The sequence below is a fragment of the Seriola dumerili genome, unplaced genomic scaffold, assembly GCF_002260705.1.
Source record: "Seriola dumerili isolate Sdu_G_001 unplaced genomic scaffold, Sdu_1.0 BDQW01000002.1, whole genome shotgun sequence".
NCBI lineage: Eukaryota > Metazoa > Chordata > Actinopteri > Carangiformes > Carangidae > Seriola > Seriola dumerili.
In genome coordinates, this window is record NW_019174257.1 from 3,459,507 (window position 1) to 3,487,150 (window position 27,644).

Consider the following 27,644-nt stretch of genomic DNA (forward strand, 5'->3'; position numbering starts at 1 on the left):
TGCTCTGCTCTGCTAGAGCTACAATGGAGCTATATTTGCATGTTGGGTTATTACTAATACCAACTGTGCATTTATCACTGCTTCTGTTCATATTGAACGCTTTCCAGCTGTAAATAACGAGAAACCTTTTACTGTGAGGTCACTGCAGGAAATGCAGCTGCAACTGTCACAGAGTAGCATGTGCGATCTCCACACCAGGGTATGAACATTTTTGTTGTTGTAGTTTGTTTTTTTTTTTTTGTTTTTTTTTTTCAAATCAGTTTTAATTATTGCAGATAGGACTGATGCAAGACACATTTTGTACCATGCCTCAAAGCAGCGGTGACTTTTTCAGTTATTCACTGTTTCAACATAACCAAGGACAACATTTCCCTAACCATAACCAAGTGTTATGAGTTTACTAAACATGACCATACAAACAATAATCATGATTTACCATGAGCAAATGGCCGTAAACACTTTGCAAATATACTGTATTCAGCATAAACATTCACCTTTTTCAATTATATTGACCTATATTGACCAAAAACATACTCTGGGTGCTTCCTCCCCAACAAATTTGCTTCTACAAATTAGTTGTATATGAACATAATTTTAGGAGATGGATTTGACCGATATTGCAAACTGCTGTGTTTTAAAGTAACAGTTTAGTTTTTGGATTTCTGCAACAGTTTTTTTTAATGTACAGGGTAAATGCAAAATTGTCTCTAAATGTCGTATGTGTACTTTTGACAAAATAAACATAACACAAAGGTATGTTCCTTTGATCCTTGGGTTGTGAAGTATGCGCACACACACCCACCCACACACACACACACACACACACACACACACACAAAAGTACAATCCCATTTAATCGCAAGAATCCTGACTGGGAGCATTCCTGTCGCACAGAGTAAGCACGATTTGCTTATTAGAGCAAACAATGGTTTCTGTCAATTTCATTTTCATAAGCTGAAAGATTACAGAGCGATGTGCTTATCCCTTGTATCCAGTTCAGCGCACTTCAATTCCTCTGCGTTCCCACGTCTGATAGGCACCGTGATGTATGTGACTTTAGCAAACTGATAGATTCAAACCCTGGCAAACTCTCCCACCAAGCAGAGCTGAACATGTTATATTGGCTGCTTGATAAATACTTCTCCTACACATGCAATGGAAACAGTTGTATACATATTATAATACCATGAGGTTAGTGTAAAACCACAGAGGATTGTTCTTGTTACCGTTTAAAGGCACTCGGATGATGCTGATGGCATCTCTCAGCTGGCCTTGTGTCAACATGGTGCCATTACTGACATTAAAGAACACCCTCTCAGGTATTATTACTATAATATCACAGAGAAGCCTCTGTTCAGACCTGCTGACTCCCATTTCAAATACCTGCTGCACCTGAAAGTCTGCTGTGTCATTCACAGCTACATGCTGATTCAGTAAGTGAACTTGGTGACTGCACCTGAGAAATGATTAGTGACCCAAATCCAACTATGCACATAGCATTTAGCATTTTTATATGTACTATATAATACACACCGTTGACTGTCCCTTCACTTCCCTGTGAATACATACATTTCATTTTGTTGTTTTTGCTATTTTTGTACATAAAATTTAAACAGAGGGGGCAAAAAATACAACTAAAACTAAACAAACAGCCTCTTTTACAGCCTCTTTTACACTGGTCAAAAACCCCACTAACACCCACTAACATCTGTCTTTTGTCAGCAATGTGAAAGGGTACAATCGGCATTCACTCACGAGTCAGCAGTAGTCGGGGGTATTTACTGGCTCCAGCTCTAATTAGCAGTGATTTTTCAACCCTTTTCTGCGCAATGACATTTTGAAGAGAACACAAACACTGTAAACAGACCCGTCACCTGCCCAGCACGGTACTGTTAAACCACAATCACTGCGGCTACAGCTTCCACTGACAGTGAGCTGCACTCAGGGCTGCAAAGACACAATCACTTACAGGAGCGCCAACCAGTACGCATGATGGCTGAGAGCTCACTCTTTGAATCTTGGTCATACTGCAAAACAGCGTAGCAACACGCATAAAGATATGAATGCTTAAACTCTTGTTAATATTGACATGCTACACATCGTTAGGTCCGATAGATTCTCCACAGTTCAGCTGTTCAGTTCATTTTACAGAAACCATGAGTACAAAAGTATAACTAATTCAGATTTCCTGGCATTGTAAACCAGCAAGACGGCGAAACAGTGGCAACATTTAAGTGGTAATAAAATCCGATTGTCTGTCTTTTCATAAATTATTCATATTCCTTTAGTCTGTAAGGGTCCACTGAAAGAGGAAAGAATCAAAAGGGTTCTCCATAAAAGTATTCGAAGTTGTGAACATTGTCATGGGAAGTCCATTGCAGATTGTCCTATCACTTTGCCATCTGTGCTGTCACTGCTGTCTGACTGATTGACAGAAGTCGCTGATCTCCTAGCTGAGAAAAAGGTAAATCCCGTGATATAGCTCTAGCCTTGAGCCACTCAACACACTCACACATTTACAAAAACAAGCACATGCACTCACACATGAGCTGGTTACACTGCTTCCCAATTCCATGTAATGTATTTGCATGTAGAAGTGTACTCATGAATATGAATGAATGTAAGCTATATTTATGAGTGGACATTTGCTGCAGTGCCGGATTACTGCTGCTTTGTTTCTGTGAAAATCCTGTAGATGCACCTGCATTGTATTTGCCTACTTTTGTTTGTGTTCAAAAGTATGTGCATGTGCTTGAAAAGGATTCTCTGAGGGTGTGGTGTGTGTGTGTGTGTGTGTGTGTGTGTGTGTGTGTGTGTGTGTGTGTGTGTGTGTGTGTGTGTTTCCAGGTGGAGGAAAGAGGGGGCAGTTTGCAGCAGGGGACTGGAGAATGAAATGAAGGAAACGGGAAGGAAATGACGAAGGCTTGCTCTCTGAAACTGCCACTCTCTTTTTGTCGTTCTGTATGGAAACCTTGACACAGACACACACACACACACACACACACACACACACACACACTCAGCCTGTTGTTGTTGTGACTTTGATGAAAAGATAGGATCTGATACACAGGATGGTAAACACTGAACCCGGGGAATGGAAAGAGAGGGAGGACAGAGATAGAGAGAGAGACGGAATAAGAAAGTCATACACTTAACTTCAATAACTTAACAATAATTCGTCCTTTCCTTCAGCAATCATTCTGTCGGGGTTAGCGTCCCGTTTTTCAAACTGTTGTCACCTCCTTTTGAAATTAAGCTCTTCAAAGAGACATTTCTTATTGGGAGCAAGTAAATCACGCACAAATAAGATGATTTGTGCACATTTGTCAGCTGAGCAGCTGAGCAGTGGTCAAATAAAGCATTTCTGCACATTAACTTGAGAGCGAGCAAGTGCAGGAAGCCAGTTCTTCCACAATGACAACCCACAGGTCAGCGAGTTGGAGTGACAACACAAACATCACTGTTGCCGCCACAACACCATAGACCTAGGTCAAACAGGGCTGGGAGATGTTTCCTGTTTTTTTTTGTTTGTTTGTTTTCAACCAGTCTGCTGTGCCAGAGTGACAGAATTAGCAGATACAGTTACAAAAATGTAAATCAGAGAAAAAAGTTACATTGTTTTAAGAATATTTCTCTTTGACTGTAACATCCAGGTGCTCGCTCGGGAACAAACACAATTCAGCTGCAGAGGCCGACACAAAAACAAGAAAGGAATGCCAAAGGAAGGTCAAAGGTCGCTGCAAGAATGCTACTGGCATGGTTGCTATCACATGTTTTCCCAAAAATGCGCATAACTCTGTGTATTTGTGAGCACACACGCATAAATGCTTGTGACGTGCTGAAGAAATATGTGTTCTGTTATGTTATTTTATGTCTCATCTTTCAGGTCAACTATGTTGCTTTGATTTAGTTGCTCTGCTCTGTGAAAAAAATTGCCTCCAGAATGAGTTTTCCTCAGTTCTGTTACAGAGAAGAAGAATGTTCTTGGGCCAGTGGGTATTTCACATTTGTTTGTGTGGTGGGTGGAATCGCATGTGTGTGTGAGTCTGTGGTTGCGGTTTTTACATTAAGTGTCTGTGTTCATACTCTTGCTTGTCCAGTATGCTTTTTGTGCTTTTGTTTTGTGCTATTATATTTTTAATTGTCTGGGTGTGGCCAAAAACAGTACAGTACAAAATTAGTACATTACATTCTGTGGTATAAAAGCAGTACATTCTGTAGCATGTGGTTATTAAGCACCAAATTAAAACCCAAGATGGCTAAAATAAAAGCAACTCAAAGCAGTTTGAATGAGCCCGCAGATATAATCTACGAGAAAGAGAGTCCCCAGGATAACTGCTGAGTTTGTTTTCTAATGCTGCAACATAAATCTCTTAATCAGGGATGTTTTTATAAAGACAAATCTGCTGCCAGTTAATAGAACAAAAAGTCCACCATTTTTGTGAAATCCTGCTAGTCTAAGCACACAATGTAAGGTAGCTCTTTCACAGGAAAAATCCCCTGGTGAACAGGAAGTGATGTGTGTTATGTTCTTGGCAGCAGCAACAAGGGTCTGAAATAAAGAAAAACTTCACAAGTTGGCAGGACATGCATTAACAGCCCTGACTAAACTCAACCTTCAGTAAAGAAACATACAAACTGCAGCAAATTAAAAACATTAAAAAAAAATTTGCAGTTTAGCACCAATAAATACAAAATCAAAGATCACACTCATGTACTGCCAATTTAATGTTCACCTTAAGCCAGGCGACAAAGTGGGCATAGTAACAACCAAGGACACTGTGCATTTCCTAGACACTGTGTGGCTCATGAGACCTGATAACATATTAATTCCATGAAGACAGCGTCGGAGGTGGGGCTGAGATTACAGTCTGGCAGTGGAAGTCTAGCAAGGTTGCTCTGTTGTTTCCTGGAGCTTGTGGCCTGTGTGTCTTAAGAGGCTTTAAGAGGCTTGGAGGAGATGAGATGCCATCTGGCTAAATCCCGAACAGCCAGCCACACATGGCTGGGAAAATGTTGACACCACTGATGTGGTGTGATGCAGCACAGGACCACTGCTGCTGCTGTTGCTGACACGAAACCTAGATATTCTTACCTGGAAGATGATTGGGAGGGGATGGCCCAAAACAATTTGAAGAATTAAAGATTTTTTAAAATCTAAAACATTTTTAATCTGAAATATGTCTAATGTACAAATTAGGCTTTAATTAAATTTGCTTTTTTTAATTTAACTTTTAACTTAACTATACTGTAAGTCTGTAAAAAGGCCAAAGAATAATCACCTACTTAACACTTGCAACTGAGTCATACTGAGTAAAGAAATAACAAACCAGTCTGTTGATTTTGCTGTGCAGCCTTGGCTTCTTTCAATAATAAGTCAAGTAACGTGAGCTGAAATTCAAAATTGTTTTCTGGTGTCAGAGCTATTCTATAAAGAGTACATCAATCAATCTTAAGGTGTTGCAAGTTGAAACGGTTGAAAACTTCAACATGATGTAGAAAAAATCTCCATTCTCAAGTTTATCTCCTTGAAAATTATGTTTATATAAAACAAATTTTAAACAGGAAAGACATTTTGGAGGAAAACTTAATCCATGATTGCATTATTTTTACCAGCATATCAAGTAAATGGTTAGAAGCAACGTAACCTGGCAAGTCACAAAATGTTGATACTGTAAGTATCTGTAAAATGTTCCCTGACAACAACAAATATTTCATTTGTTTTTGCACAGTATCCACTCATTGCCACTATAGCCTGATCAAACTTTTTCATGATCATGTTTAGGTACTTGTACCATTTAGTTAAGGTTAGGGAAATATTGTAATTTAACAGAAAAAGTCTACAGTGACTTGAAGCTTGAGACACGACATTTAACTGAAACCACCATCTTATCTTACCGCATCCCACTAACCTTAACCAAAGTGCTTTTGTTGCATAAATCTAACCATATGTGAGATTCAAGATGAGAGATCCAGTGTTGATGTACGGATTCTCTGTGACTAACAAAAGAAGACGGCTAGTCAAACATAGTTTCAAGGATTCCAGGCATGTGTAAGAAAATATGCAAACATTTGTTTGACACATAATGAATGACAACATTTTTTGTCCAGTACCAGACTTAAAATGTATTTTTATGGTTTAATGTTTCATGCACAATTCCACATAGCACAATACAATAAGTGCCAATAACTATTTGGTTAACCACAGGAATATTTTTGCAAATAATTTCCTGTTAATGAAAATATGATCTGCTTGACAAAATGAATTTTCCTGAACTGGTACAGTAATCCCACTAATTAGGTATCCCATGCAGAGAAAGGAAAGCTTAAAGATGTGTTCAGACAGAACATGAGGGTTTTTTTTTTTTTTTTTTTTTTGCACCGTTTTATTTGCACTAATTTCATGGTTGAACTGTTTGTGTAATGTGTTGATTCACTCCAAGCAGCCAATGTCCTGAGTGTACAGATAACAGTTGTGAGTCTCTGACTAATCTCAGAACTCACCAGGAACTCCAGCTCCTTCTGTAACTTTGCCCCAGTCTCTCTCCTTTTTCGACTTCTGCTTTGTTCTTTTATGAAGTAGATTCAAAAAGCTGCAGGGCGAGCACAAATTTTTCACTTGGATTGAAAGGTTTTCAACTCACATGGGTGCATCCTCACCTCAGATCACACCATTGTGAGGCAAATTTGTGGCTATTTGTGTCCACTTTTGAGCCTTTTCATTAACTTTTAATTAAAATCACTGACTTTAAATTAAAACCCCTACTTGTGCCGGCCTTGTACAATCCATACTTTTAAACATAAATTAGTTTTGTCATGTAGAAATTTAAATCTGATTTAGATGACTTTCATTTTTCCATTTCAGGTGAAATATCATATGGCCCATTGTAATCAAACTACAACCAAAGACATTTTTCTCAATTTTCACTTAACATGAAGTACTATACCAAGTTTATGAGAAGAAGCCGTGAAATATCATCATGAAATTTCTTTTTATCTTGTCATCTAGTCCACTCTTAAGAGTTCAGCAGACCAAAGTGCTCACGTGAAAATAGGTGGAAAAACAGCATCTTCCACAAGTTCAAGTTCAAAGGTGACTGCACACAGCTGGCCAGGTCATCTATTGATGGGCTATCAATATGGACACCTGTGCTTTAATGTCAACTGATAATATGCTAGCAAAATCCTATGAATCGAACACTCGCTCAGTTAAAGCAGAGATCCTGATCCCTTCTAACGGCAACAGTCTGACCATACCAGGCAGCAGCATGCCTGTACTCAATGCCCTGCACAGAATTGATCTAAATACAGTGGTCAGGACGTATTGGTCTGTGACAAGGTCTGTCTGTTACAGGTCATGCAGCCAATGGAAAATTCAGATCTGATTAGTCTAGTCAATGCCCCTGAGTTTTAGGCGTCCCTCAGTAAATATGTCACAGGGGTCAAAATAAGAGCATCTTCACTGATGTATCAGATAATGGCATTTAAGATGAATCTATTTGTGGCTCAAAATACAAACACCCAAAGTGCAATCTTTGGAGCTTTGGTAATTAAATGACATGTGTTGAGATAATTCATTCATAAAACCCCAGCTAGGTACAAAGTAGATAAACATAACTAAGGAATCTTTACAGTGGCATGAACCTTTACACTTCTGGGGTAAGGTTTTTACAGATTGGTGATGTGTTTGCTTTTTGTTCCTCAGATATAATACTGATATCCCAAGCCTTCCTGTCAGTAGGTAATAGCACCTCCAAAACACATGGACACACAGAAACATGTGCATCCTATGGCACAAGCTGAAAAACTGAGGTGTTGGACACTGCATCTGTTTCCTGTCTGTATTTGAAACAGGAAAATTACACATGTGGATTTTGACATAGTTTCCTCATATTTGTGCAGATGTGAAAAGTAGGCTAAGGTATCAAGTGATTCAAAATATACCCTCCCTTTGCTAAAGGCAAAGATAAGCAAGCGTTTGGGAGGCATGGACGTAGGTCAAGTGTCCCCCTACACAAAATGTGCTGATGGATATCTCATTAAAAACATTAAGAAGGCTCACAAATCAAATTGGTGGCTTGTGCATTATGCTCAGACAGCTTGTCTGTTCGAGGGTCACCCCATGATTTTCTCTCCTCTGTTATTATTCCATTTCCTCCCTGTGAACGGAAAGACCGAAATAACCCGGCTGAAATCTATGGCTCTCCAGGGGCAAAGCTTTTGTGTCAGAGCAAGTGGAAAACAAGAGCAGTGGTGGCTGAATGGGACACTGTGAGATCTAGAGTTTCATGGCCTCATGGGGCTCTGTCCATAGACACAGACACAGCTCATTACATGAGCAGACTGTACTGAGACCAACCAAGAAGTGTCGTGTGAGAAACTCAGCATGTATGATTCACGGGGGAAATTGTAGACTGGACTCTTGTTTGTTTGAGGCTGAACAGTGATGAAATATTCTGTGAGTACCTGCAACTGTGTATGTGGTGAACTGAGGAAGGAGAGGTCATGATCACAGCTTAGGGAAACAAATTTTTGTATCCCACAAAAACTTTACTGCCATGCTTCTCCTCTCTTTACCTTCTGCTTCTTTCTTGATTGAGGGATGGCAGTGTCAGTCATTGGTCCACCACTTTGGTCCAGACAGATTTTTCTCAATATGGATTGCTGTGAAATTTTGTATAGACATTCATGGTCCCCTGAAGATGAATCTTTATGACTTTGGTGACCCCCTGGTTTTTCCTGTAGCGCCACCAACAGGTCAAAGTTTTCAATTACCTATGAAATATCTCAACTTCTATGGAATGTACAGACATTGATGCTTTTTGAATGATGCATCCTAATGATTTTGGTTATACTCCAACTATTGCCCTGGCATCACCATGAGGTTGACTTATGTGCTTTTGAGTGAAATATCTGGACAACTATTGGATGGATGCAATGAAAGGAGGAGGTTAGTGGGTCATCCACTAACCAGAGGGTTGGTGGTTCGATCCCTGGCTCCTCCAGTCCTCATGTCTAAGTTTCCATGGGCAAGATACTGAATGGATCTTGATTTTATGGATTCGATGTATGAATATGCGTGAATGTAAAGCTGAGAAAAGTCCATTCACCATTTACACATGTTCCCCTCAGGAATAAATGTTATAACTTTGGCGATACTTATACTTTGGTATACTTCTTTGGTTTACTTTATGTTAGATAACCCAACTTACCAGCCACCAGCGCATAAAATCACTGAAATCTGTCTGGATGTTTCAGAGACACAGTTGCTTTTAATGGATGCACATTCTCAATAATTAATTAAAGCATGTCAGTCTTTGCCCGTTGAGTTATCTGTTTTCCGCTTCAGCCAGAGCAGCACCTTAGAGAATCCAGCGCATGAAGTGTTTCATAAAACAGGTGAGCGTGAAAGGACTTGTACCACAGAGTGCACTTGAATGCGTAGACACACAACTCCCAGAGGATAGCTGTCAGATTCAAACTAATGAGAGTTGAGGTTGGCACCATAATGGATTTCTCTCTGTCTTTCTGTCTCTCACTGTACTGTACTGTCTGTCTGTCTTTCTGACATTCAGCCATCATCCTGCTAGTGTCATAGGTGGACTCTGACTCTGACACTGTCTGACACTGTCTGTCTGCGAAGCATGGGGTCCAAACGTCCACATCATCTTCACCTTGATAGGTCAACAAAATTCACCATAACTTTGCTTAGGTCTGCTTCACCTCTGCTCCGGTGTTATGTGTAAAATGACCTTCAGCAGTGGTTTTTGTAATCGAAGTAATTGAAGTGTGTGTTAATTACACACCTTCACCTTACAAACAGTAGCGTTGCGTCCATCTCCTCCTCACCTGCCCCCAGTTCTGACGTACAGTCTACATACAGTATCTAATTATGTTTTGAGGGCATGCTGGGACATGTTGCTCTCTGTTACTATTCTTAGAGATTCGTTTATATGTTTCCACAGTAAAGAGAAGGTCACTGCCCCTCTGTGCTCTGATTCAACCCCTCTGACATCTCTCGTGCAGCTGGTGTAATCAGATCTGGGCACACTAACTAAGCTCTGGTCCTTTCTCAGCTCCCCTCGTGCATTATAGACAAGCAGATTTTGTAGTTCAAAATTAAACTGTGAGGCTGCCTGGCACTGGTGATGATGACCTGGTACAGTGACTGCCCGTGGCGCCGTTCTGCTAGCAGATAATTAGGAAACTCTGCCTGCCTGCTTCTGTGTCAGGCCGGTCTGTGACCAACAGGTTCATTGTTTGCATGAGCATTTTTAAGTGTACTTCAATCAGAGCAGTTCTCTGAGTGAATTATGGATGTGATCAATTTTGATGAAGGGTTTTCATGTGCTTACAGGCTATCACTGCAGTAAGCAATAAGGGACCCAGAGAAACCCAGAGAAAACTTTATGTTCATTATATGGGGGTTCACTGAATAACAATAATAATAATAATAATAATAATAATAATAATAATAATAATAATAATAATAATAATAATAATAATAATAATAATAATAATAATAATAATGATAATAACATATAATATATCTATATGAGGTTTATCCAGATATAATCCAGATTATTGGATCCAGATTATTGGAAATTGTGCTGTCATAAATGTCAATATGATTTTTTACATCAAGATCCATGCATTACTTCTACACTACAAAAACTACAAAAAATGCTATGCAAAAAAATTCCTGGATCTGCCCCTTTAATTGAACTGGCACCACAATTTTATGTGTTCTTCCCTGACCTGTGCCCCATCCCGCCACCAAGTTTGGTGCAAATCAGTTCAATAGCATACGTTTTGCATAATCCTGCTGATAAACAGACAAACATGGATGAAAACATAACCTCCTATGCAGAGTTAATAATATAAAATTATATAAAAGGGGTTTCCTAAATGATGAGTACTTTTACTTCTGACACTTTAAGTTTTATGTTAATATCACATTTTTAGTTAACATGTTGAATGCATGACTTCCACCTGCAAAGGAGTATTTTTATGTGGAGGAGTGCAGTGTTGCTACTTTTACATGAGCGAACAATCCGAATACGTCTTCCACCACTGGGTAGCCTATATAAAAGCAAATTGTTGCTGTTACAGAATCATTAACAGCTTTAGAGCTGAAAAGATGAGTCCATTAATCAATTAGTCAATCGACAGAAAACTAACCTGCAACTATTTTGACGTTCTTATCTATCTACATATCTTGTATCTTGGAGTTGTGCTGTTGGTTGTACAAAAACAAACAATTTGAAGACAGCACTTTGGGCTTTTGGAATTTGTGAAGGGTATTTTTTACCTATTTATCAGGATAATGTAGATTACTAAATAATAAAAACGATCATTCAATGTAGCCTTAAGTAGCGTCTTGTTGTTTTTTTTGTTTTTTTCCTATAGAAGCATGAGTCATCATGGACTTGGATAATCAGTCTTTTTATGTTAAAGAAAGGAAAAATAGCAAAAGGAAGGCAAATGGGATTTTAAACTGCAATTGAGTTGAGCCCACTGTAGGTGGATCTGCCTGTAACCATTTACAAGTGATTGCATTTTAGTATTTTTATACAAATTAAATCACATTAAGAAATCAGATTTTTTTTTTTTTTAATTAATACATGATCATCTGTCAGAGGAAAAAAAAACATCAACATTTGCCTGTCCATTCCTGACCAGCAATTTAGTTTTTAGGGCAGACATTAAAACCCAACAGCAACACTTGACCTCTGTGACTGACAGACAATTTTCTTGTTGAATGCGTAGCCTCCTTCCCTGTGACCCACACTTGCCTGACAGTAGGTTAAGCAAACACCTGAATATTTGTTTGAGGAGAAAAAGAACGTGACGTGTGAATATAAAAAAGCCCTTTTTTTTATTCTGTCATATCAGTCAGGAACTCAGCTCTCTCCCTTGGCACCTAGAAACGTGTTCTACAACCACTTGTCGTCAACAAACACTTTCGAACCTTAAATCGTGTGAATGGGCATCTGCACATGTGGCCGATTTCCAGGCAACCCTGGGAGATTGTGAGGCCATGATTGCTTTTGCAGAGATGGGACTCAAGAGCACTTGTATGAGAATGTAGGTCAGGGAGAAATATCAAACTATAAATGCATTGAGCAGCTTTACAAAGCAGGAGCAGCAGACAAATGGCCTATTGCGCTGCCTTTATGTTTATGTGGTAGGAATACTGGCTGCCCACTAATTACATTAAGATGGGCCCATGCTGATGATGTCATGCTGTCTTCGCAGTATGAATGTGACTTCCATGAGGCTGCAGCTGGTGTAGACAGAGCATCAAACCACATGAGGAAGAGAAGCTAACTGAGTGGGTTTCTGTGCTCTGTTTCTATTTCAGCTCACATGCACAGTTAATAGTTGACAATCCACAAACACAGCAACAACAGTCTCGATTTAGAGTGTGTGTGTGTCTCCTGAAAGCACATCAGCTCATAATGAGCTGCTGTGAAGCTTTTCATAGAACTCACCAACCACTGTCTGAAATACATTAACCTCCTGTCTCTAGATTTTACTCTAAATCCATGGTGGGAGTTTTTGTTTTTAGTGAATACCTCAGCATGGCCAATGGGATTGTGCCAGCTGGTGAAACACAGTCTGTCCAGATAACAATCCCCATATCCACCTCCTCTGGGAAGCAGCAAGCCTGCTTTCTCCTTCCTCATGCCTTATTCAGCCCTGTTAGTGTGCAGCATCAGTGCTGCTGGTGTTAGTGAGAATATGCCTGGCTCTAGAGGAGCACCTCAGTATGCTCCTCCAGAGCAGCCCCGGCAGGTAACACCAGTGGCTTATCAATGCATCAGTATTTGTGTTTGAGTAGATACTGTTATATTTGTCTCAGCCAAATGACTTGCAAGAACGCTGTGGCGTGTGCATATAGGGCCTGTTGCTGTGTGTGAAAAGGAAGTGACAGTGGCAGGTCTTCCACTTTTAGAACAGCAGAAGTGGTATCACCACTGATAAGTCACAACTCTGATCACATGTTACATGTGCTGGCATGAGAGCTGATTCTGTTTATTTGCCACTGCAATTGATACCAAATATTGAACCTGATGTGGTGACATTTCATAAAAGGAACTAATCTAATCTTTCATCAGTGACCCTTTCATTTCATAGCTGATATGTTGATGTGACACACAATACCACTAATGCGTTTTGTCTGGTTTTCAGTAAGTAGGGCAAATGTGAATGAAACTTACCTGCTTGGTAGAATGTATGATTCTGTATGTGTTATATACAGTAAATGTCTTGTTGACTCTTAATATATTATCTGTAATGTCTAACCAAAGGAGGACAGACATAATAGCAAATAGAAAACAGCCAGTATGTTGTTAAAGGTCCTCTGGTGCATCTGCTGCCTTGTCACTAAAGAACCAACGTAATGTTCTAACAGCTTGTGCTTGTGGTGACGTCCTCTTGAGGCCTGGCTTCCCTGAGGCCAGTCAGAATGAATGGGCCTTCAGTACATTGACTGAATCACTTTTACAGCCTGTTCCCCTAAAGCAATGTGGTTAAAAAAAAAAGGGGGGGGGGGGTTCAGATTCAGCCAAGACTATTAAATAAAAACATATTTACAACAACACAGAGACCCACAGAGACCCTGATAACACTGACAACCTATAGACCCACACAGCTGAGAAATACTGTATCTCTGTGTTTCCAGCCTCTGTGTGACTTTTAAGCAGGACAAATCTGACCTCAGTTTGAGACTTTCAAGGTAAACTCCCATTCATGTTAAAAAAAAAAAAACAAGAGAAGAAGGAAAACACGTAGGCCATGTTTTCCTTCAGTGCTTTTTAACACACATAACTACATATAAACTTCAACAACTTTGTATCATTTTCTTTTTTTTTATTGATAATTCTATGAGGTTCACATAACAAACCACATTTTTTATTCTTTAAAAAATAACATATTTATACTTAAAACATCTTACTTTACATCATAATACATAAAGGTGTTTTTTCTTTTGCACAGCAAAGATATGACTTTTATGTTTCAGACAACATACCAACAAACATTATATACATGTAGTCAACATAATACTTGAATGAATTCCACAACAGTGCAAAATAAAGTAAATGAGCAGGCTGTTACAGAAGCGCCCTGACAAGGAAATTAAGGATGCCTGTTTAAACCCACTGAACCACTTAGGAATAAACGTGCTTTAAAACAGAATGTTTTTTAAAAATCATGATAAGCATTTTTCAGTAGGAAAATGCCATTTTCACGAGAGAGAAAAAAAAGTTAGGTAAACAAGCTTGAGGCTACAACAAATCCTCTTAAATAAAAGAGATGGAATTAGTGCCGTGCGTCCTGAGGCGCACTGGGATTTTGTCGGTTCAACCTATCATCTCGCAAACGGACATGCACTTGTTTTTCCAATTTTTTTTTTCTGTGTTTACACAATCTTAAAATATCATTCAGTAGCCTAATCATGTGTTCGTGTGCGGTAATGGTCCCAGAACCATGGAGGATCTTTTCTGGGTCTTTTCAATTAGTCGTGGAGGCACAGATTAGACAAACACTCTCCAACACAAGATTGACAACAGAGAAAATGTTTCTTGTGGAGACATCGTGGCTCAACAAAACAATGCGTCAGAAGCGCCCAGAAGTGCCTAAAATTATTCAGGCAATTTCCTGCACTTTTACCTCCTCAAACCCATTAGTGAGCGGAGGGGGCTCCTGGTTGCTCTCTATGGAGGACTCACTCCCCGTGCTCTCTCCAGAGAGAAGTCTGGTGACTCTAAGGTCAGCTTTCAGTGTCTGCACATCGTTTCCTATGCTCATCTCTCCCAAGTCATTAATAATCTGAGTCAACTCCCGTTTGCCATTGGCAACACAATCATCGTCCGTGTCCAGAATGTCCTCACACTCAAAGTGCATCGCTTTCTCCTCCTCCTCCTCCCCGACCAAGTCCTCTGTGATGGAGCCCAGCTTTGGCGCGCTCCGGCTGCGCTCCACCGGGGGTTTGTAGTAACACTGTCCGTTCAGCAGCTTTCTGAGGGGGACCAGCGGGATGGTTTGTTCCCCTATGAGCTGCTGCTGCTGGTGCCTGGCATCGTCTCTCCGTTTTAGTCTTTTGAACTCAGCCAGGGCTGTGGCCGAGGTCTGGTAAAGAAGCAGCGCCATGGCTTTTGCCTTCTCCGGCTTGGACACCAGCACTGCGTGGCAGCGCAGCATCACGGCCTTGTGCTTCATCTCGTGCCTGTAAATCCAAGCGAAAATCTTGGGTAGCCTCGGGTCCGCGACGCAGTAGGTTATCCGGTGCAGCAAGTACAAGTGTCCCGGTCTCCTAGCCTTGTCGTCCACATGCACCATCCGGATGCCCTGTGAGCTGATGGTCAGCCTCATCTTGGTGCCGTTCTTGCCCATCTCGCTTTTGCCCCAGATCTTGCTCACCGCCACGTCCGTGCAGCCGTCCCCTTTGGACTGGATGGTGGTGGCATTCCCCAAGTAGAGCACCGTGTACGTGGGGTCCTCGCTGGTGATCTTCACCTTTTTCCTCTTTGACTTGAACATGCTGCCCACCCTGTTGAGCGCGCTCTCGGGGCAGGACTTGGCGAAGGAGGTGAGCGCCGAATAGTTGAGACTCACCGCATAGCCCTTCTGTTTAGATTGCTTGTCTTCCTCAATCAGGTCGAACTTATTCTTCTTCCAAGGCAGCATTTTATTGCTGATTCCAGTCCACAGCAACACTGAGAGAGAAAGAAAACAACTTTTTATTAGGCTACTTCTAAATTCTAAAAGTGTTTAGCCTACTGCCTGTCAGGTCATTTATGAGCTACTCTATGAGAACTGAACACATCGTACTTCATCTGTCCATTCTCTAATGGGCTCTTGTCCATATTTCCCGTCTTATCTCAATGTAGTGCAGAGTACAGTCTACCACAGTGAGAAGAGCCTCACTGCTTATATACAGGGAGAAACCATTTCAGTCAGACTGTAGGGGGACTGAACCAAATGACAATAGACCTGTATTAGTATCTGTTGACTCGTGCGTGATGACTATGTTCATTGACGCAAAACTCCTACATTTGTTTAATGTTTTCACATGGTTTCAGCAAATAGACCAACCAGTAAGATTTACGATTTTAAAATGATTAAAAACTACTTCAGGCAGATCAAACTGACTATTTAGGCAACACGCCTAAATTAGCCTACGTTTGTTGTTATTACATTACAGCATTTCATGTTGCCAAAAAATACAAGGAATAATTTTAAAAATTGAAAAATAAATAGTCTTTTTTCAATTGGAGTAAGAAAAGGTAATTTCCCTTTAAATATATAGTCCATATACTATGGTTTAACTTAAACCTAGATGTCAATGCGCTCCTTCTCAATTGAAAGCTTTTAAACGCAAAACTAACAATAAAAATGAAATGGTATGAATTCACTTCTGAGTCTTACGTGAAATAAGTAAAGTACTACAGAAGGCAAATATTTAGGCTACCAGACCTATGCCACTTGGTTTATGAGGAAGCAGGAATCACTCAGACACTGCTGTTTTGTGCTGCCATCTTTCGGTTCACATCAAAGGTGCATTAGTTAATCTTGTGCGTTTTTGTGTGATGATGGAAGATGATTTTCATTTGATGATTTGTTACTTTTCGCACTATAATGCTTTTGTGACTTATTATCAAATTTATGAGGTTTGATTTTATATTTATTTGGCTATAAAACTAACTGCTGTTAGGCACGAGGAAAGAAAATTGTCACTGTCCCATTTTCTTCAGGGCACATTTAATCGCTGGACCAACAAGTGGACTGTACCATAACTGCGTTAGCCTGCCATGGATACTCACATAAAGAAGCAGATATTATCTTGAGCTTTTTAGGGATTAGTTACTGAGATATGATATGTGAAGCAATAACTATTGAAATTAAGTATATTTATCTCGCGGAGTTTAAGTAGATCTGTCCAGACATAACAGTCAATTGGTTTGACCCATTTCCGGTTCTTACGACAACAACGTAGTGCACATGGAGAGCAGTAGCTAGAAGAAGTACTAACAGATAACACGTTTACCCCTTCAGATTTATTAAACCACAGTGTTTTGTGTGAAGTGGCATCACCAGAAGCTACTATGGGCAAGAAGAAGGCCGGCGGAGGAGGTGGACTCGGCAGAGCTCTGATAAAAGAGAGACTTCAGGCAGGCCGAGGAAACAAGAGGGGCGACTCCTGGGTATGACACCGCAACAACTAGCTTTCCTAAACACGTTTAAAACGCATACTAGATTACAGTTATCTCGCTGTATCCCTGCCACTTAACTCATTCACTACAACAGGGCGTCGGCAGGGATGTCAGCGGGTCTGATAAGTATCTGTGGTTCGTTGCTTGCGCCAAACTCCTTCAAGAGAATGATATTTTATAGATCAGGAAAGTGAAGTTAATACATGAATACTAGTGAAGAAGAAGTTTTATGAAGCACCGAACCCTTCCAGGAAAGTGGTTCCTTGCTGAACCACTTCATTTCTGCATGCTTCATGACAATAGAGCGATATCTACTGGTAAGATACAAATTAGATATCAGTATAAGGGAAGCCATGATTGTATTTAGTTATTCTAAGATTACGTTTATAGTAATTACTGTAAAAGCAATCAAAATATATTTTCTATGCATCAAATGTATTAATATCAGTCAAGTTAGGCTCAATATCTGTGTTTTAACTTAAGTGTAAAATTTTAGTCAATGTGCAATGTGGGCAAAGAATATGTATAATAGAAAATCACTTAATTCATTTTTTTATAGTAGTAAGTAGTAAGTAAAACCTTCTCAACTGTCTTTGGACTAAGACATTTTTTAATATGCTCTCCTGCCTTTGAGAACAACCTTTCAGCACAGATGAGGCTGGATACACAAAAAACAAAAAAGGTGTATAGGATATATACATTTCTGTCTTTCCCACCATTTGAGTGGATCCCCAAGCTGTCCAATACTTCTGTATATACAATCACTGGGTAAAAATACTCCACACACACTAAATAGGTTCCTGTGGTGAATTGGGCATGGAGATCAGTTTTCCAGGAACTTTTTTTTTTTTTTTACATTCTCAAAACTTTCACAACTGGCTCATTGGGATTGCTACTACTACCCATGCAGGGCAATCATGATATTACAAACCATAAGGAACACATGCTTGCAGTATCTCATAATGACAGTTACTATGTCTATTGGATCGGTTTTTTCTGCACTCCTCCCTGTAACTCGTTATTTGGCCTTCATTTTGCGTTTCCAGCTCCACACCAGTGAACTGAATGATGGCTATGACTGGGGACGGCTGAACCTGCAGTCGGTAACTGAACAGAGTTCCATGGATGACTTCCTGGCCACTGCTGAATTGGCAGGAACAGAGTTTGTTGCAGGTAAGTGGCACTTCACTTAACTCATGTGGTTGTATGTTGTACATATATGATGTGGCCAAAAAATGTAAATAATCTTCACATAACAAGCATTGCAAGGAGTATTCATCTCCCCAGTACATACTATTCTCCGACATGGTTGCAAACATAATGTCAAACTGAATGCAGATGTCGTAAATTACTGGCTCTCACACCAAATTTGTACAGGTTGCTGCATACCCACATGTTACTGTGTTACCCACTGCACCTTTATCCTATGAGTCCACTGCTGAATCAGACTGTTCTTGCTTTGTTTTCTTAGAGAAACTCAACATCAGGTTTGTGCCAGCGGAAGCTAGAGCAGGCCTTTTAACAGCTGAGGAGAAAACCAGGCTGAAGAAGCTTCATGAGGACAACAAGCATTTTCTTAGGATTCCTCGACGGTAAGCGCAAGAGATCTACGTTATTTTATAACATTTAAGTATATTTTGCATTTATAAGTGTTGCTGTGTCTCTCATTGTTTTAAGCCCCCACTGGGATGAAGGCACCAGTCCAGATGCACTTCAGCAGGCAGAGAAAGACAGCTTCTTGGAGTGGAGACGAGAGCTTGCACAGTGTGTATAATTCTGTTTTACTAAGTAAAAAGTTTTCACACTGAAGAACATTTGTGCATTTTGAGATATATTAATTATGTGACATTTGTGCTGGATCATCAGTGCAGGTAATCTAACCACAAGTGTTGTTTCCACAGGCTGGAAGAAGAACAGAAGCTAATTCTCACCCCATTTGAGAGGAATCTTGAGTTCTGGAGACAGTTGTGGAGAGTGATCGAGAGGAGGTAGAAATAAAACCTCTGTACAGCTTTCAGTTTAACCCTGTCCTTGATGAGGAATATGTTCTCCTTATGTGATGCTCAAGGCAAAAATTGGCTTCTTTTTTTTTTTTTCATCTAGTGATGTCGTCGTCCAAATTGTTGATGCCAGAAATCCTTTGCTGTTCAGATGTCCTGACCTGGTAAGAATGCTTATTTTTAACAGTGGCAGAAGTGCTTCAGTGGGGAAAGGGCTGTGTGTACACTGCTTAAGTAGATAGAAGTCACATTTATACAGTTTGTCCTTATGTTGAATTCTCATACACTTTGTGCTGTTATTTTTTCATAGAAAACTTTATTATTTTATTCAATTCACATGCCAACATAATTCCTAAATTCCTGATTTTAACCAGGAGAAATACTGTGTGTAGATGAATCTTAACATTTTACAAGTGAAATGTACTTATATCGATTGATTTATAATGTCTTTCTTGGTGTGCTTCCAGGAGTCATATGTAAAGGAGGTGTCAAAGGATAAGGTGAATATGCTGTTAGTGAACAAGGCAGACCTGCTAACCAGGGAGCAGAGGCGAGTGTGGGCCAGACACTTTGAGAAGGAGGGGCTGAGGGCAGTTTTCTGGTCTGCCCTGGCTGAGAGCAACAGGCTAGATGCAGAGGACAAGGTAAGGGGATGGACATTTGATGCGCTCTTCATTGAATGTGTTTATACATTTACAGTGCATTCCTTGAGAGCAGATAACTGTAGATCCACATTGCTTTTTCATGGGGAGGCGATGGTTATCCGTTTTTTTAATTTCAAATGGTTTCGGAGAAATCCCTCTGAAGAATCATTTAGCATCTATATACTCACTGCTGACGTAAACCCAGAATTAAAGTGACGGACTTCTCTTACCACAGGGCATGGAAGTGGAGGGTCCAGAGTGTGGAGACAGTGACCCAGAAGAGGAAGCAAAGCCAGACATTGAAGACATGAGCCATAAAGGGGCAGATGGAGAGGAGGAGGAGGTGAAGGCGGATGTGGAGGATGAAGAGGGAGAAGATAGTGGCACAGAGGACGAGCAGCAGGAAAAGATCATTGTAGATGAGGAGGAGTGGCACACCTGCTCAGAAGATGAGGATGAAGAAGAGGAGAGGACTGTTGGTTCATCCAATGAATCCTCCTTCCACAACTCCAGCCGTCTGCTGCATAAGGATGAGCTGCTGGACATGTTTAGGGCTGTTCACAAGGGGACCAGGTGTAAAGAAGGACAACTCACAGTGGGACTGGTGGGTAAAAGTTCTCGCTCTGGTACATGTAGAGTAGTCTTATATAGAAATGTTGCTGTGTTTGTTTTCACTATAGCCATAATATAAAATGTGCCCTAAATGGAAAATAACATTTGAAGAACTCTGTTCTGTTTACATTCTATTTGGAGGAGATTTGTCGGAGCATTTATGGGCTGAGGTGCTTATGAGAGGGCCTTACTCTTGCTGCTAATGTGCAGCAAGATTTTTGTAACTTAAGTGTTTACAGAGGTTAAAGAGAGAGGCTAAAGCAATAGAATCAACATGCAGCTGTGTTGGTTTTATAAAACTACCTATCACCCTGTCAAATAATGTAAATGCTCCTTTTCCATCATGTATACATCTTAACAGGTTGGGTATCCTAATGTGGGAAAAAGTTCCACTATCAACACTATTCTAAGGAACAAGAAGGTGTCTGTTTCTGCCACTCCTGGACACACTAAGCACTTTCAGGTACAGGACTAGTCTTTAAATCTTTCTATATGAATTCAGATAATGCATAACATCAACAGAAAGCCTAAGGTGTGATTGTTTTGTGACATTTTCTTTTTACATGCATTGCAGACCTTATATGTGGAGCCAGGCCTGTGCCTCTGTGACTGCCCAGGTCTTGTCATGCCCTCCTTTGTCTCTACCAAAGCTGAGATGATCTGCTCTGGGATCCTGCCCATTGATCAAATGAGAGACCACGTACCTGCAGTCTCTCTTATATCCTTTATATGCATTTGGCACAGCACCTGCAGAATCCAATATTTATAGATCTTCTGTAGCAGGAAGCAAGATGGTTTATAGGAAATGTCGTCTACATTCTAAAGAAACGCTGTGATTGAAAGTAAGCTTCTGTGAGTATGCCCCAGTATAAATAATTGTAATAGTGCTCTCATTTGTTATAAGTAATAACTTCAAATGCTTCAAAAACTAAAATAAATTTTACAGTGATATGTCAATACAGGCATTCCTTGGATGCTGATTGTGGTTCAGTCCTTAACATATTTGACACATATGTCAGACAGTCCCTCGGCATGTGTTAGAAGGTACCTACGGCATCAACATAATCCGACCACGAGAAGATGAAGACCCTGACAGACCCCCTACTTCTGAAGAGTTACTGATGGCTTATGGATGTGAGACTACCAGACAGATTAATTAACAATAGCCCAAAACATTTATTTGTCAGCATACTGTGGATGGAGATTGCTTATGACAATGATCCATCTTTATAATCGTTGATCTAAATTCATAAAATGTATTTTTATAGACTCAGTATTAACTCTTTTTGTTTTTGTAAAGCACCATGTGGTTAGACAAGAGCTGTATAAAATGTTTATCCCGTGTTTGTCTTTTTTCCAGACATGAGAGGTTTTATGACGTCCCATGGGCAGCCTGATCAGTCCAGATCAGCACGGTATATCCTGAAGGATTTCGTCAGTGTAAGTGCCAAACCAGGGTCAGATTTAAAAAGTTTCAGTTGTATGTACATTTTATTGGTGGTTTTGCCAACTTCTGAAAAGTAGGATGGTATGGTTGAATAGGCCTAAAGGGACCTCCTATTGAAAACCTAAATGTCTAGACAGTCTCTTCAAAATCATGTTATATCTCTAATTAACAAAATAATGTAAAATTAATTTCTGTATTTTAATCTACTGGTTACATTAAGTCTGTCTAAAAAGACAGTGAGGACCTTTGGCCATATAGCTGCATATTGCTCTATGAAATTATGATCATTGCCAAAGAATTAGAACTTTAGATTTTTTTTTTTTTTGACCAATAATCCCTATATTACTTAATATATGTGCATCCTGAATATAACATCATATAACACACCTTTCCTAACAATGTTGACGCCTTACAGGGCAAGCTTCTGTATTGCCATCCTCCTCCTCATATTAATGCGGAAGACTTCCAGCCACAGCACTGCAAGTTCCAGAATAGAGACTCCGGCTGTGACCTCTCCACAATAACAAACAAACAACAGAAAATCAAGAGAATTGAAAATGTGGTTGACAAGAATTTCTTCCATCAGGTACAGTACATCTGCTGTCTCCTGACTAGTGAGGAAAATTCACAGATAGTAGTTATTCATTGATCAGAAAATCAAACACGTATAAGTATGTAGCAAGGAGAGAGGCTCTTTATTGTGAAATTAAATGTTTGAGCAGTGATGCAATCTCTGTTTTTAGGAGAATGTGCGGGCACTCTCCAAGGGAGTTCAGTCCGTCATGGGCTACAAACCAGGCAGTGGACCCATTGGCCCAGGTAAAGCTGAATCGGAGATGGCGGTGGGCAAACCCTGGAAAAAACATGGGAACAGGAACAAGAAGGAGAAAGTACGCCGGCTCAACAAACATCTGGATGCCTGACACTGATCTTAAATTCTAAGCACTTTCAATGACAGATCATTTCAGCAGGAATAGAAATACCCAAACATACAGCTCATGTGATTCCAAGGGAATTGATGCTGAGCAGTATCTGTAGGTAAAGATTATGGCCTCTTAGTCTTGTGAGTATGGAATTGTCAGGCTGTACATAATCGGTCATAGACTGCACTGGTTTGAAGATCATATTGGTGCAATGCATTCCACCGACTGAGTCACCAATTGTACAGCATATCTCCTCACAGGGTTCGGAAACGATGGACTCACCATTCAGAGGGTGTGAAATTTGTAAGAAATTGAAAAAGACATTTTCAGTTGGTATTTTGAAGGCTTTTTGCATCACAAAGAATTCATTTGCCAGATAAATTACTGTATGTTCGATACAGCTTTTAACCGCATACAATTATAACTAAAGTAATGAATCTGGATTATAAAATAAAATTAATGTTTTCATGTTAGTGTGTCACTTCTTTATCCCATTTCCATGAAGTAATGCTTCACAGTGCAATGGTGGAAAGATAAGTAATCTATATATTTGCAAATTTAAAATTATAAATGTAAAATTCAAATCACATCTTCAAGGGCATATGCATTCATACAGGGGTCCATTTCTTTAATGGGCTTCATTTGCTGCAGTTGGTATATGATATATTCAAACATCAACATTTAATGAAATTACTGTAATATAAAAAGGCCTGTGTTGTAGTTTAATATTTTATCAGTCAAATGAGGCTAAATTCACCAAATCTAATGCTGTCTGATACAGAGAAGATATATAAATTTCCTAGATGTGGAAAAAAACAAGAGGAGTGACAGCCCTAAAACATCTAAATGATTTTAGCTGAATGTTGTCTTTTTGTAGTTTTGTTTAGACTTATCTTTTTAGAGGGAATTTAGCCCCCAAATAAGCATATAAAAGGTGAGAGTATTTGTTTATTATCAGAGATATAAGCATTTACCTGATTGCCAGTGATCAAAACCAAGAGGGTTTTTAGCCAACAAGAGAAGACCTCCCTAACATTCCATCAACTGGATCACCACTAACATCCCATTAAACTTTAAACTACATCTTTATGTGAAAAACAAAAGAACTTCGACCAATTGATTACATGTATGAGCATTTAGAAAGCCACAAGAAATGGGAGATTTATAGAGCCTACTCAGAGTTTACAGGATTAGGGTCTTGTTAAGGCTGCATAGCCCCGTGTTCTTAGCTATTATCTACAACCGCTCCTTTATAAATGGGAAGACAAGGTTCCTCCACCATGGTCAACTAGTGGTAGAATGTAAATAAATACATTTATGCAAGTACAATTTGTAGGTACTTGTACTTAACTCATGTATTCACATATTCTGTTACTGTATAATTCTACTCCACCAAAGTTCAGTAGGGAAATATTGTACTTTGTACTCTACTATCTTTATCTGACAGATTAAATTACTGGTTATCTTTCAAATTATGATTTTAAATTAAAACATGGTAAATTTTGAAATAAAAAAAGGAACCCCTCACAAAAAATCAGTGTGTGCTTGGGCCTGTTGTCATGTTGCATATACAGTATATGAATTATTTGCAGTTCCCCTCTTAAACACTCCGTTGCTTTTATTTAAATAATTGTTTGAGGTACTTTTATGTTTGATACTTCAAGTCAGTCACAGGGGACAGGTACTATTATGTTTGATATACATTTACTGACAATATTTCTTTTATTTACTAATTTTACTTTTTCTTTATTTTTTATTTTAAATAAACGTTTGAATGCAGGACTAAGACTGCCAATCAAGTCGAAAATCATGTCGTATCAGCCATGTAGTTAAAAAAAAAAAAATTGGGGGGGGGGTCAACCAGCTACCGCTTGATATTGGAGGGTTTGGTCGTTACAACGTCCCAAACAGGTTATCTGTACTGCAAGGAATCTGCAGGACCATCGTCACCTCGCCTACCCCTTCAAGTGGATGTGTCCATTCATGTAATTTCAGAGGTCAGGAGAGAAATAATCAAATCAATGATCAAATGAGCTGAAAGATAACGAATTGAAAATACAAATGAAATGGAAAGTGGTACCAAAGAAGAAAAGGTAAAGCAGAGTAACGAGTAAAAAACTGAAGGATTTTTTTTTTTAAGTTAACCAATTTATTCAAAAGTAATGTAAACGTTACAAATGCCATTGACATCGTTAACATTAGATGTGATGGCAACTGTCCACTGTCACCAAATGAAGAAAAAGAGAGTGTCTGGACACTGGATTTTGAGTTGTCTTTATCCAGCTGACTAAAATGTGGAGATATGCCTTCCAACATATCCAATGGAGATTTGTTTGAGAGAGATCGTACAAAGTAGTTTCTACTGGATGCTGTTGTATTACATGACCTTGGCTCTGGTGCAATGATTTAGGTGACCTCTTTCAGCAGAAAACAAAGAAACTCTCCCCGTCGGGGAATCGAACCCCGGTCTTCCGCGTGACAGGCGGAGATACTGTCCACTATACTAACGAGGACTGTCGCAGCGCCAACATCTGCCATGTCGACGGACTCGTGGTGTATTTACCGGGTTGCACTCTTCACCTGGTGCCATTTGGACACTACCTGGGCTTCCTGGAGTTATGTGCCCATAAGCTTTTTCCACATTCAACCCCTGCAGCATTCAACAGTGAAGAGCTGGTGTCCAGTTCCACAAGCAGCGCAGAAACTGTGAGCTTAGCTTCCAACATATCCAATGGAGATAGGCAGGCTGTCACTGTGACTGTGACTTAAGTTTGAGAAAGATCGTACAAAGTCGTTTCTACTGGATGCTATTGTAATACATGACCTTCGCTCTAGTGCGATCCTTCAGCAGAAAACAAAAAAGTTCTCCCCGTCGGGGAATCGAACCCCGGTCTTCCGCGTGACAGGCGGAGATACTGTCCACTATACTAACGAGGAGTATCTGACACCCCGCTCTACGATGTCGTCGGATTCCGTGTGCATTTACCGGGTTGCACTCTTTACGTTGGAAAGGTCAGCCTGTATTCTTTGAAAATGAATCCAGTCAACTAATTATGAAAAATTACAGCAGACATGAACAGCTTGGACAGAAGGCCTGCATTTCAACAGAGATGGAGTCACTTGGTCATAGTAAGCTTGGATGCCATTTGTTCTATCTGTGACTACATCCAGATTTGAATGTCTCTTCTGATATCTTCAAAGACCCTTTGTAGCACATTCCAATCATTTGGATTAGGCTTTTTCAATTCAAGTGCTCACTGTGCTCAGTGTACACTGATAGATTTCATAGAGTCAGGGGCAGACAGGATGGTATAGGTACTGTAGTGATTTGAAAAGTATTCAACAGTTTCCGTAGTGTAGTGGTTATCACGTTCGCCTCACACGCGAAAGGTCCCCGGTTCGAAACCGGGCGGAAACAAAGTGATCTATTTGTGGTTTTATGAAGCCAGGTGAAGTCAAACTGACTGAGATTCGGAAGTTCTGTATCTCCACTTGACATGTTAAATTACAAAAATCATTGTTGGAAAAATGGATAAAGACAAGTCAAATTCGATTCACGTCAGTGACGGTAAGTGTGGGTTTGCAGATGTGAAATTTACCGGGTTGCAGTCTTCACGATGGAGGGCAAGTACAAATCATGTGATCTGGCTCTGTATTCAAATAACCTGGATCTTGACAAGGAACACTGACTAAAGCGTTAAATTGGCAAATTTGTTTTTACTTTTGAGAGCTTTCACATCTACGAACCCACACTCACTGTCGCTGACATGAACTGATTTCTTTTTGTTTTTATCCAGCCTTCCAACGATGCTTTTTGTAACCTAATGAGTCAAGTGGAGATATAGAGGTTACAAATCACAGTGACTGTCTGACTTCACGTGGTTTCATAAAAGAAGAAGAGAAACTTTTTTCCAACCAGTGCCTTTGGGACACTACTCAGGATTTCTTGAGTTGTGTGATCATAAGCTTTTTCATCATTTAACTCCTGCAGCATTCAACAGTGAAGAACTGTTGTCCAGTTCCACAAGCAGCGCGGAAACCATGAAGCTGCTCCTGGTTCAATGGTTCCCAGGTTTGCGGTCCCTTGCATGAGCTGAGCTTGAGCTCACGTGTGTCAGGTTAAGCAATGATAGATAAAACAGCAGAAGAGAGGAGCCATTCCCTTCCTATCTGAACATCCACACATGCTGACAACGACACAGAGTGTTAGCCTTCCAACATATCCAATGGAAATAGGCAGGCTGTCACTGTCACTGTGACTGTGACTTAAGTTTGAGAGAGATTGTACAAAGGAAGTCGAAACCCAGTCTTCAGCATGACAGGCGTAGATACTGTCCACTATACTAACGAGGACTGTCGCAGCACCAGCATCTGCCATGTCAACGGACTCCTGGTGTATTTACCGGGTTGCACTCTTCACCTGGTGCCATTTTGACACTACCTAGGCTTCCTGGAGGTATGTGCCCATAAGCTTTTTCCACATTCAACCCCTGCAGCATTCAATAGTGAAGAGCTGGTATCCATTTCCACAAGCAGCGCAGAAACCGTGAAGCTGCCCCTGGTTCAATGGTTCCTATGTTTGCTGTCCCTGGCATGAGTTTAGCTTGAGCTCACGTGTGACAGGTTAAGCAATGATAGATAAAACAGCAGGAGGGAGGAGCCATCCCCCTCCTATCTGAACATCCACACTTGCTAACAACGACACAGAGTGTTAGCCCTCCAACATATCCAATGGAGATTTGTTTGAGAGAGATCGTACAAAGTAGTTTCTACTGGATGCTGTTGTATTACATGACCTT

At 40.1% G+C, this 27,644-nt stretch overlaps 2 protein-coding genes and 3 non-coding genes across 5 annotated transcripts; 2 read left to right on the plus strand and 3 right to left on the minus strand.

Moving 5' to 3' along the window:
• Window positions 1-14,409: 14,409 nt before the first annotated feature.
• Window positions 14,410-15,901, minus strand: fam43a (family with sequence similarity 43 member A). The gene is made up of 2 exons (XM_022756954.1): window positions 15,838-15,901; window positions 14,410-15,722 (listed from the first exon to the last, which is right to left on the minus strand). Coding segments are annotated over exons 1-2 (1,071 nt in total). The 5' UTR covers window positions 15,839-15,901; the 3' UTR covers window positions 14,410-14,652.
• A 1,063-nt stretch (window positions 15,902-16,964) lies between these two features.
• On the plus strand, window positions 16,965-23,318 carry lsg1 (large 60S subunit nuclear export GTPase 1). The gene is made up of 14 exons (XM_022739179.1): window positions 16,965-17,210; window positions 18,266-18,392; window positions 18,691-18,811; window positions 18,897-18,983; window positions 19,121-19,207; window positions 19,323-19,383; window positions 19,687-19,863; window positions 20,099-20,467; window positions 20,837-20,938; window positions 21,050-21,193; window positions 21,486-21,609; window positions 21,836-21,915; window positions 22,338-22,508; window positions 22,666-23,318. The coding sequence occupies exons 1-14, from the start codon at window positions 17,112-17,114 to the stop codon at window positions 22,843-22,845; spliced, it is 1,929 nt and encodes a 642-aa protein (XP_022594900.1). The 5' UTR covers window positions 16,965-17,111; the 3' UTR covers window positions 22,846-23,318.
• Window positions 23,319-25,286: 1,968 nt separating this feature from the next.
• On the minus strand, window positions 25,287-25,358 carry trnad-guc. Its single transcript has one exon. It is a non-coding gene; the product is annotated as a tRNA-Asp (tRNA).
• A 352-nt stretch (window positions 25,359-25,710) lies between these two features.
• On the minus strand, window positions 25,711-25,782 carry trnad-guc. Its single transcript has one exon. It is a non-coding gene; the product is annotated as a tRNA-Asp (tRNA).
• Window positions 25,783-26,190: 408 nt separating this feature from the next.
• Window positions 26,191-26,263, plus strand: trnav-cac. The gene has a single exon. It is a non-coding gene; the product is annotated as a tRNA-Val (tRNA).
• Window positions 26,264-27,644: the final 1,381 nt, after the last annotated feature.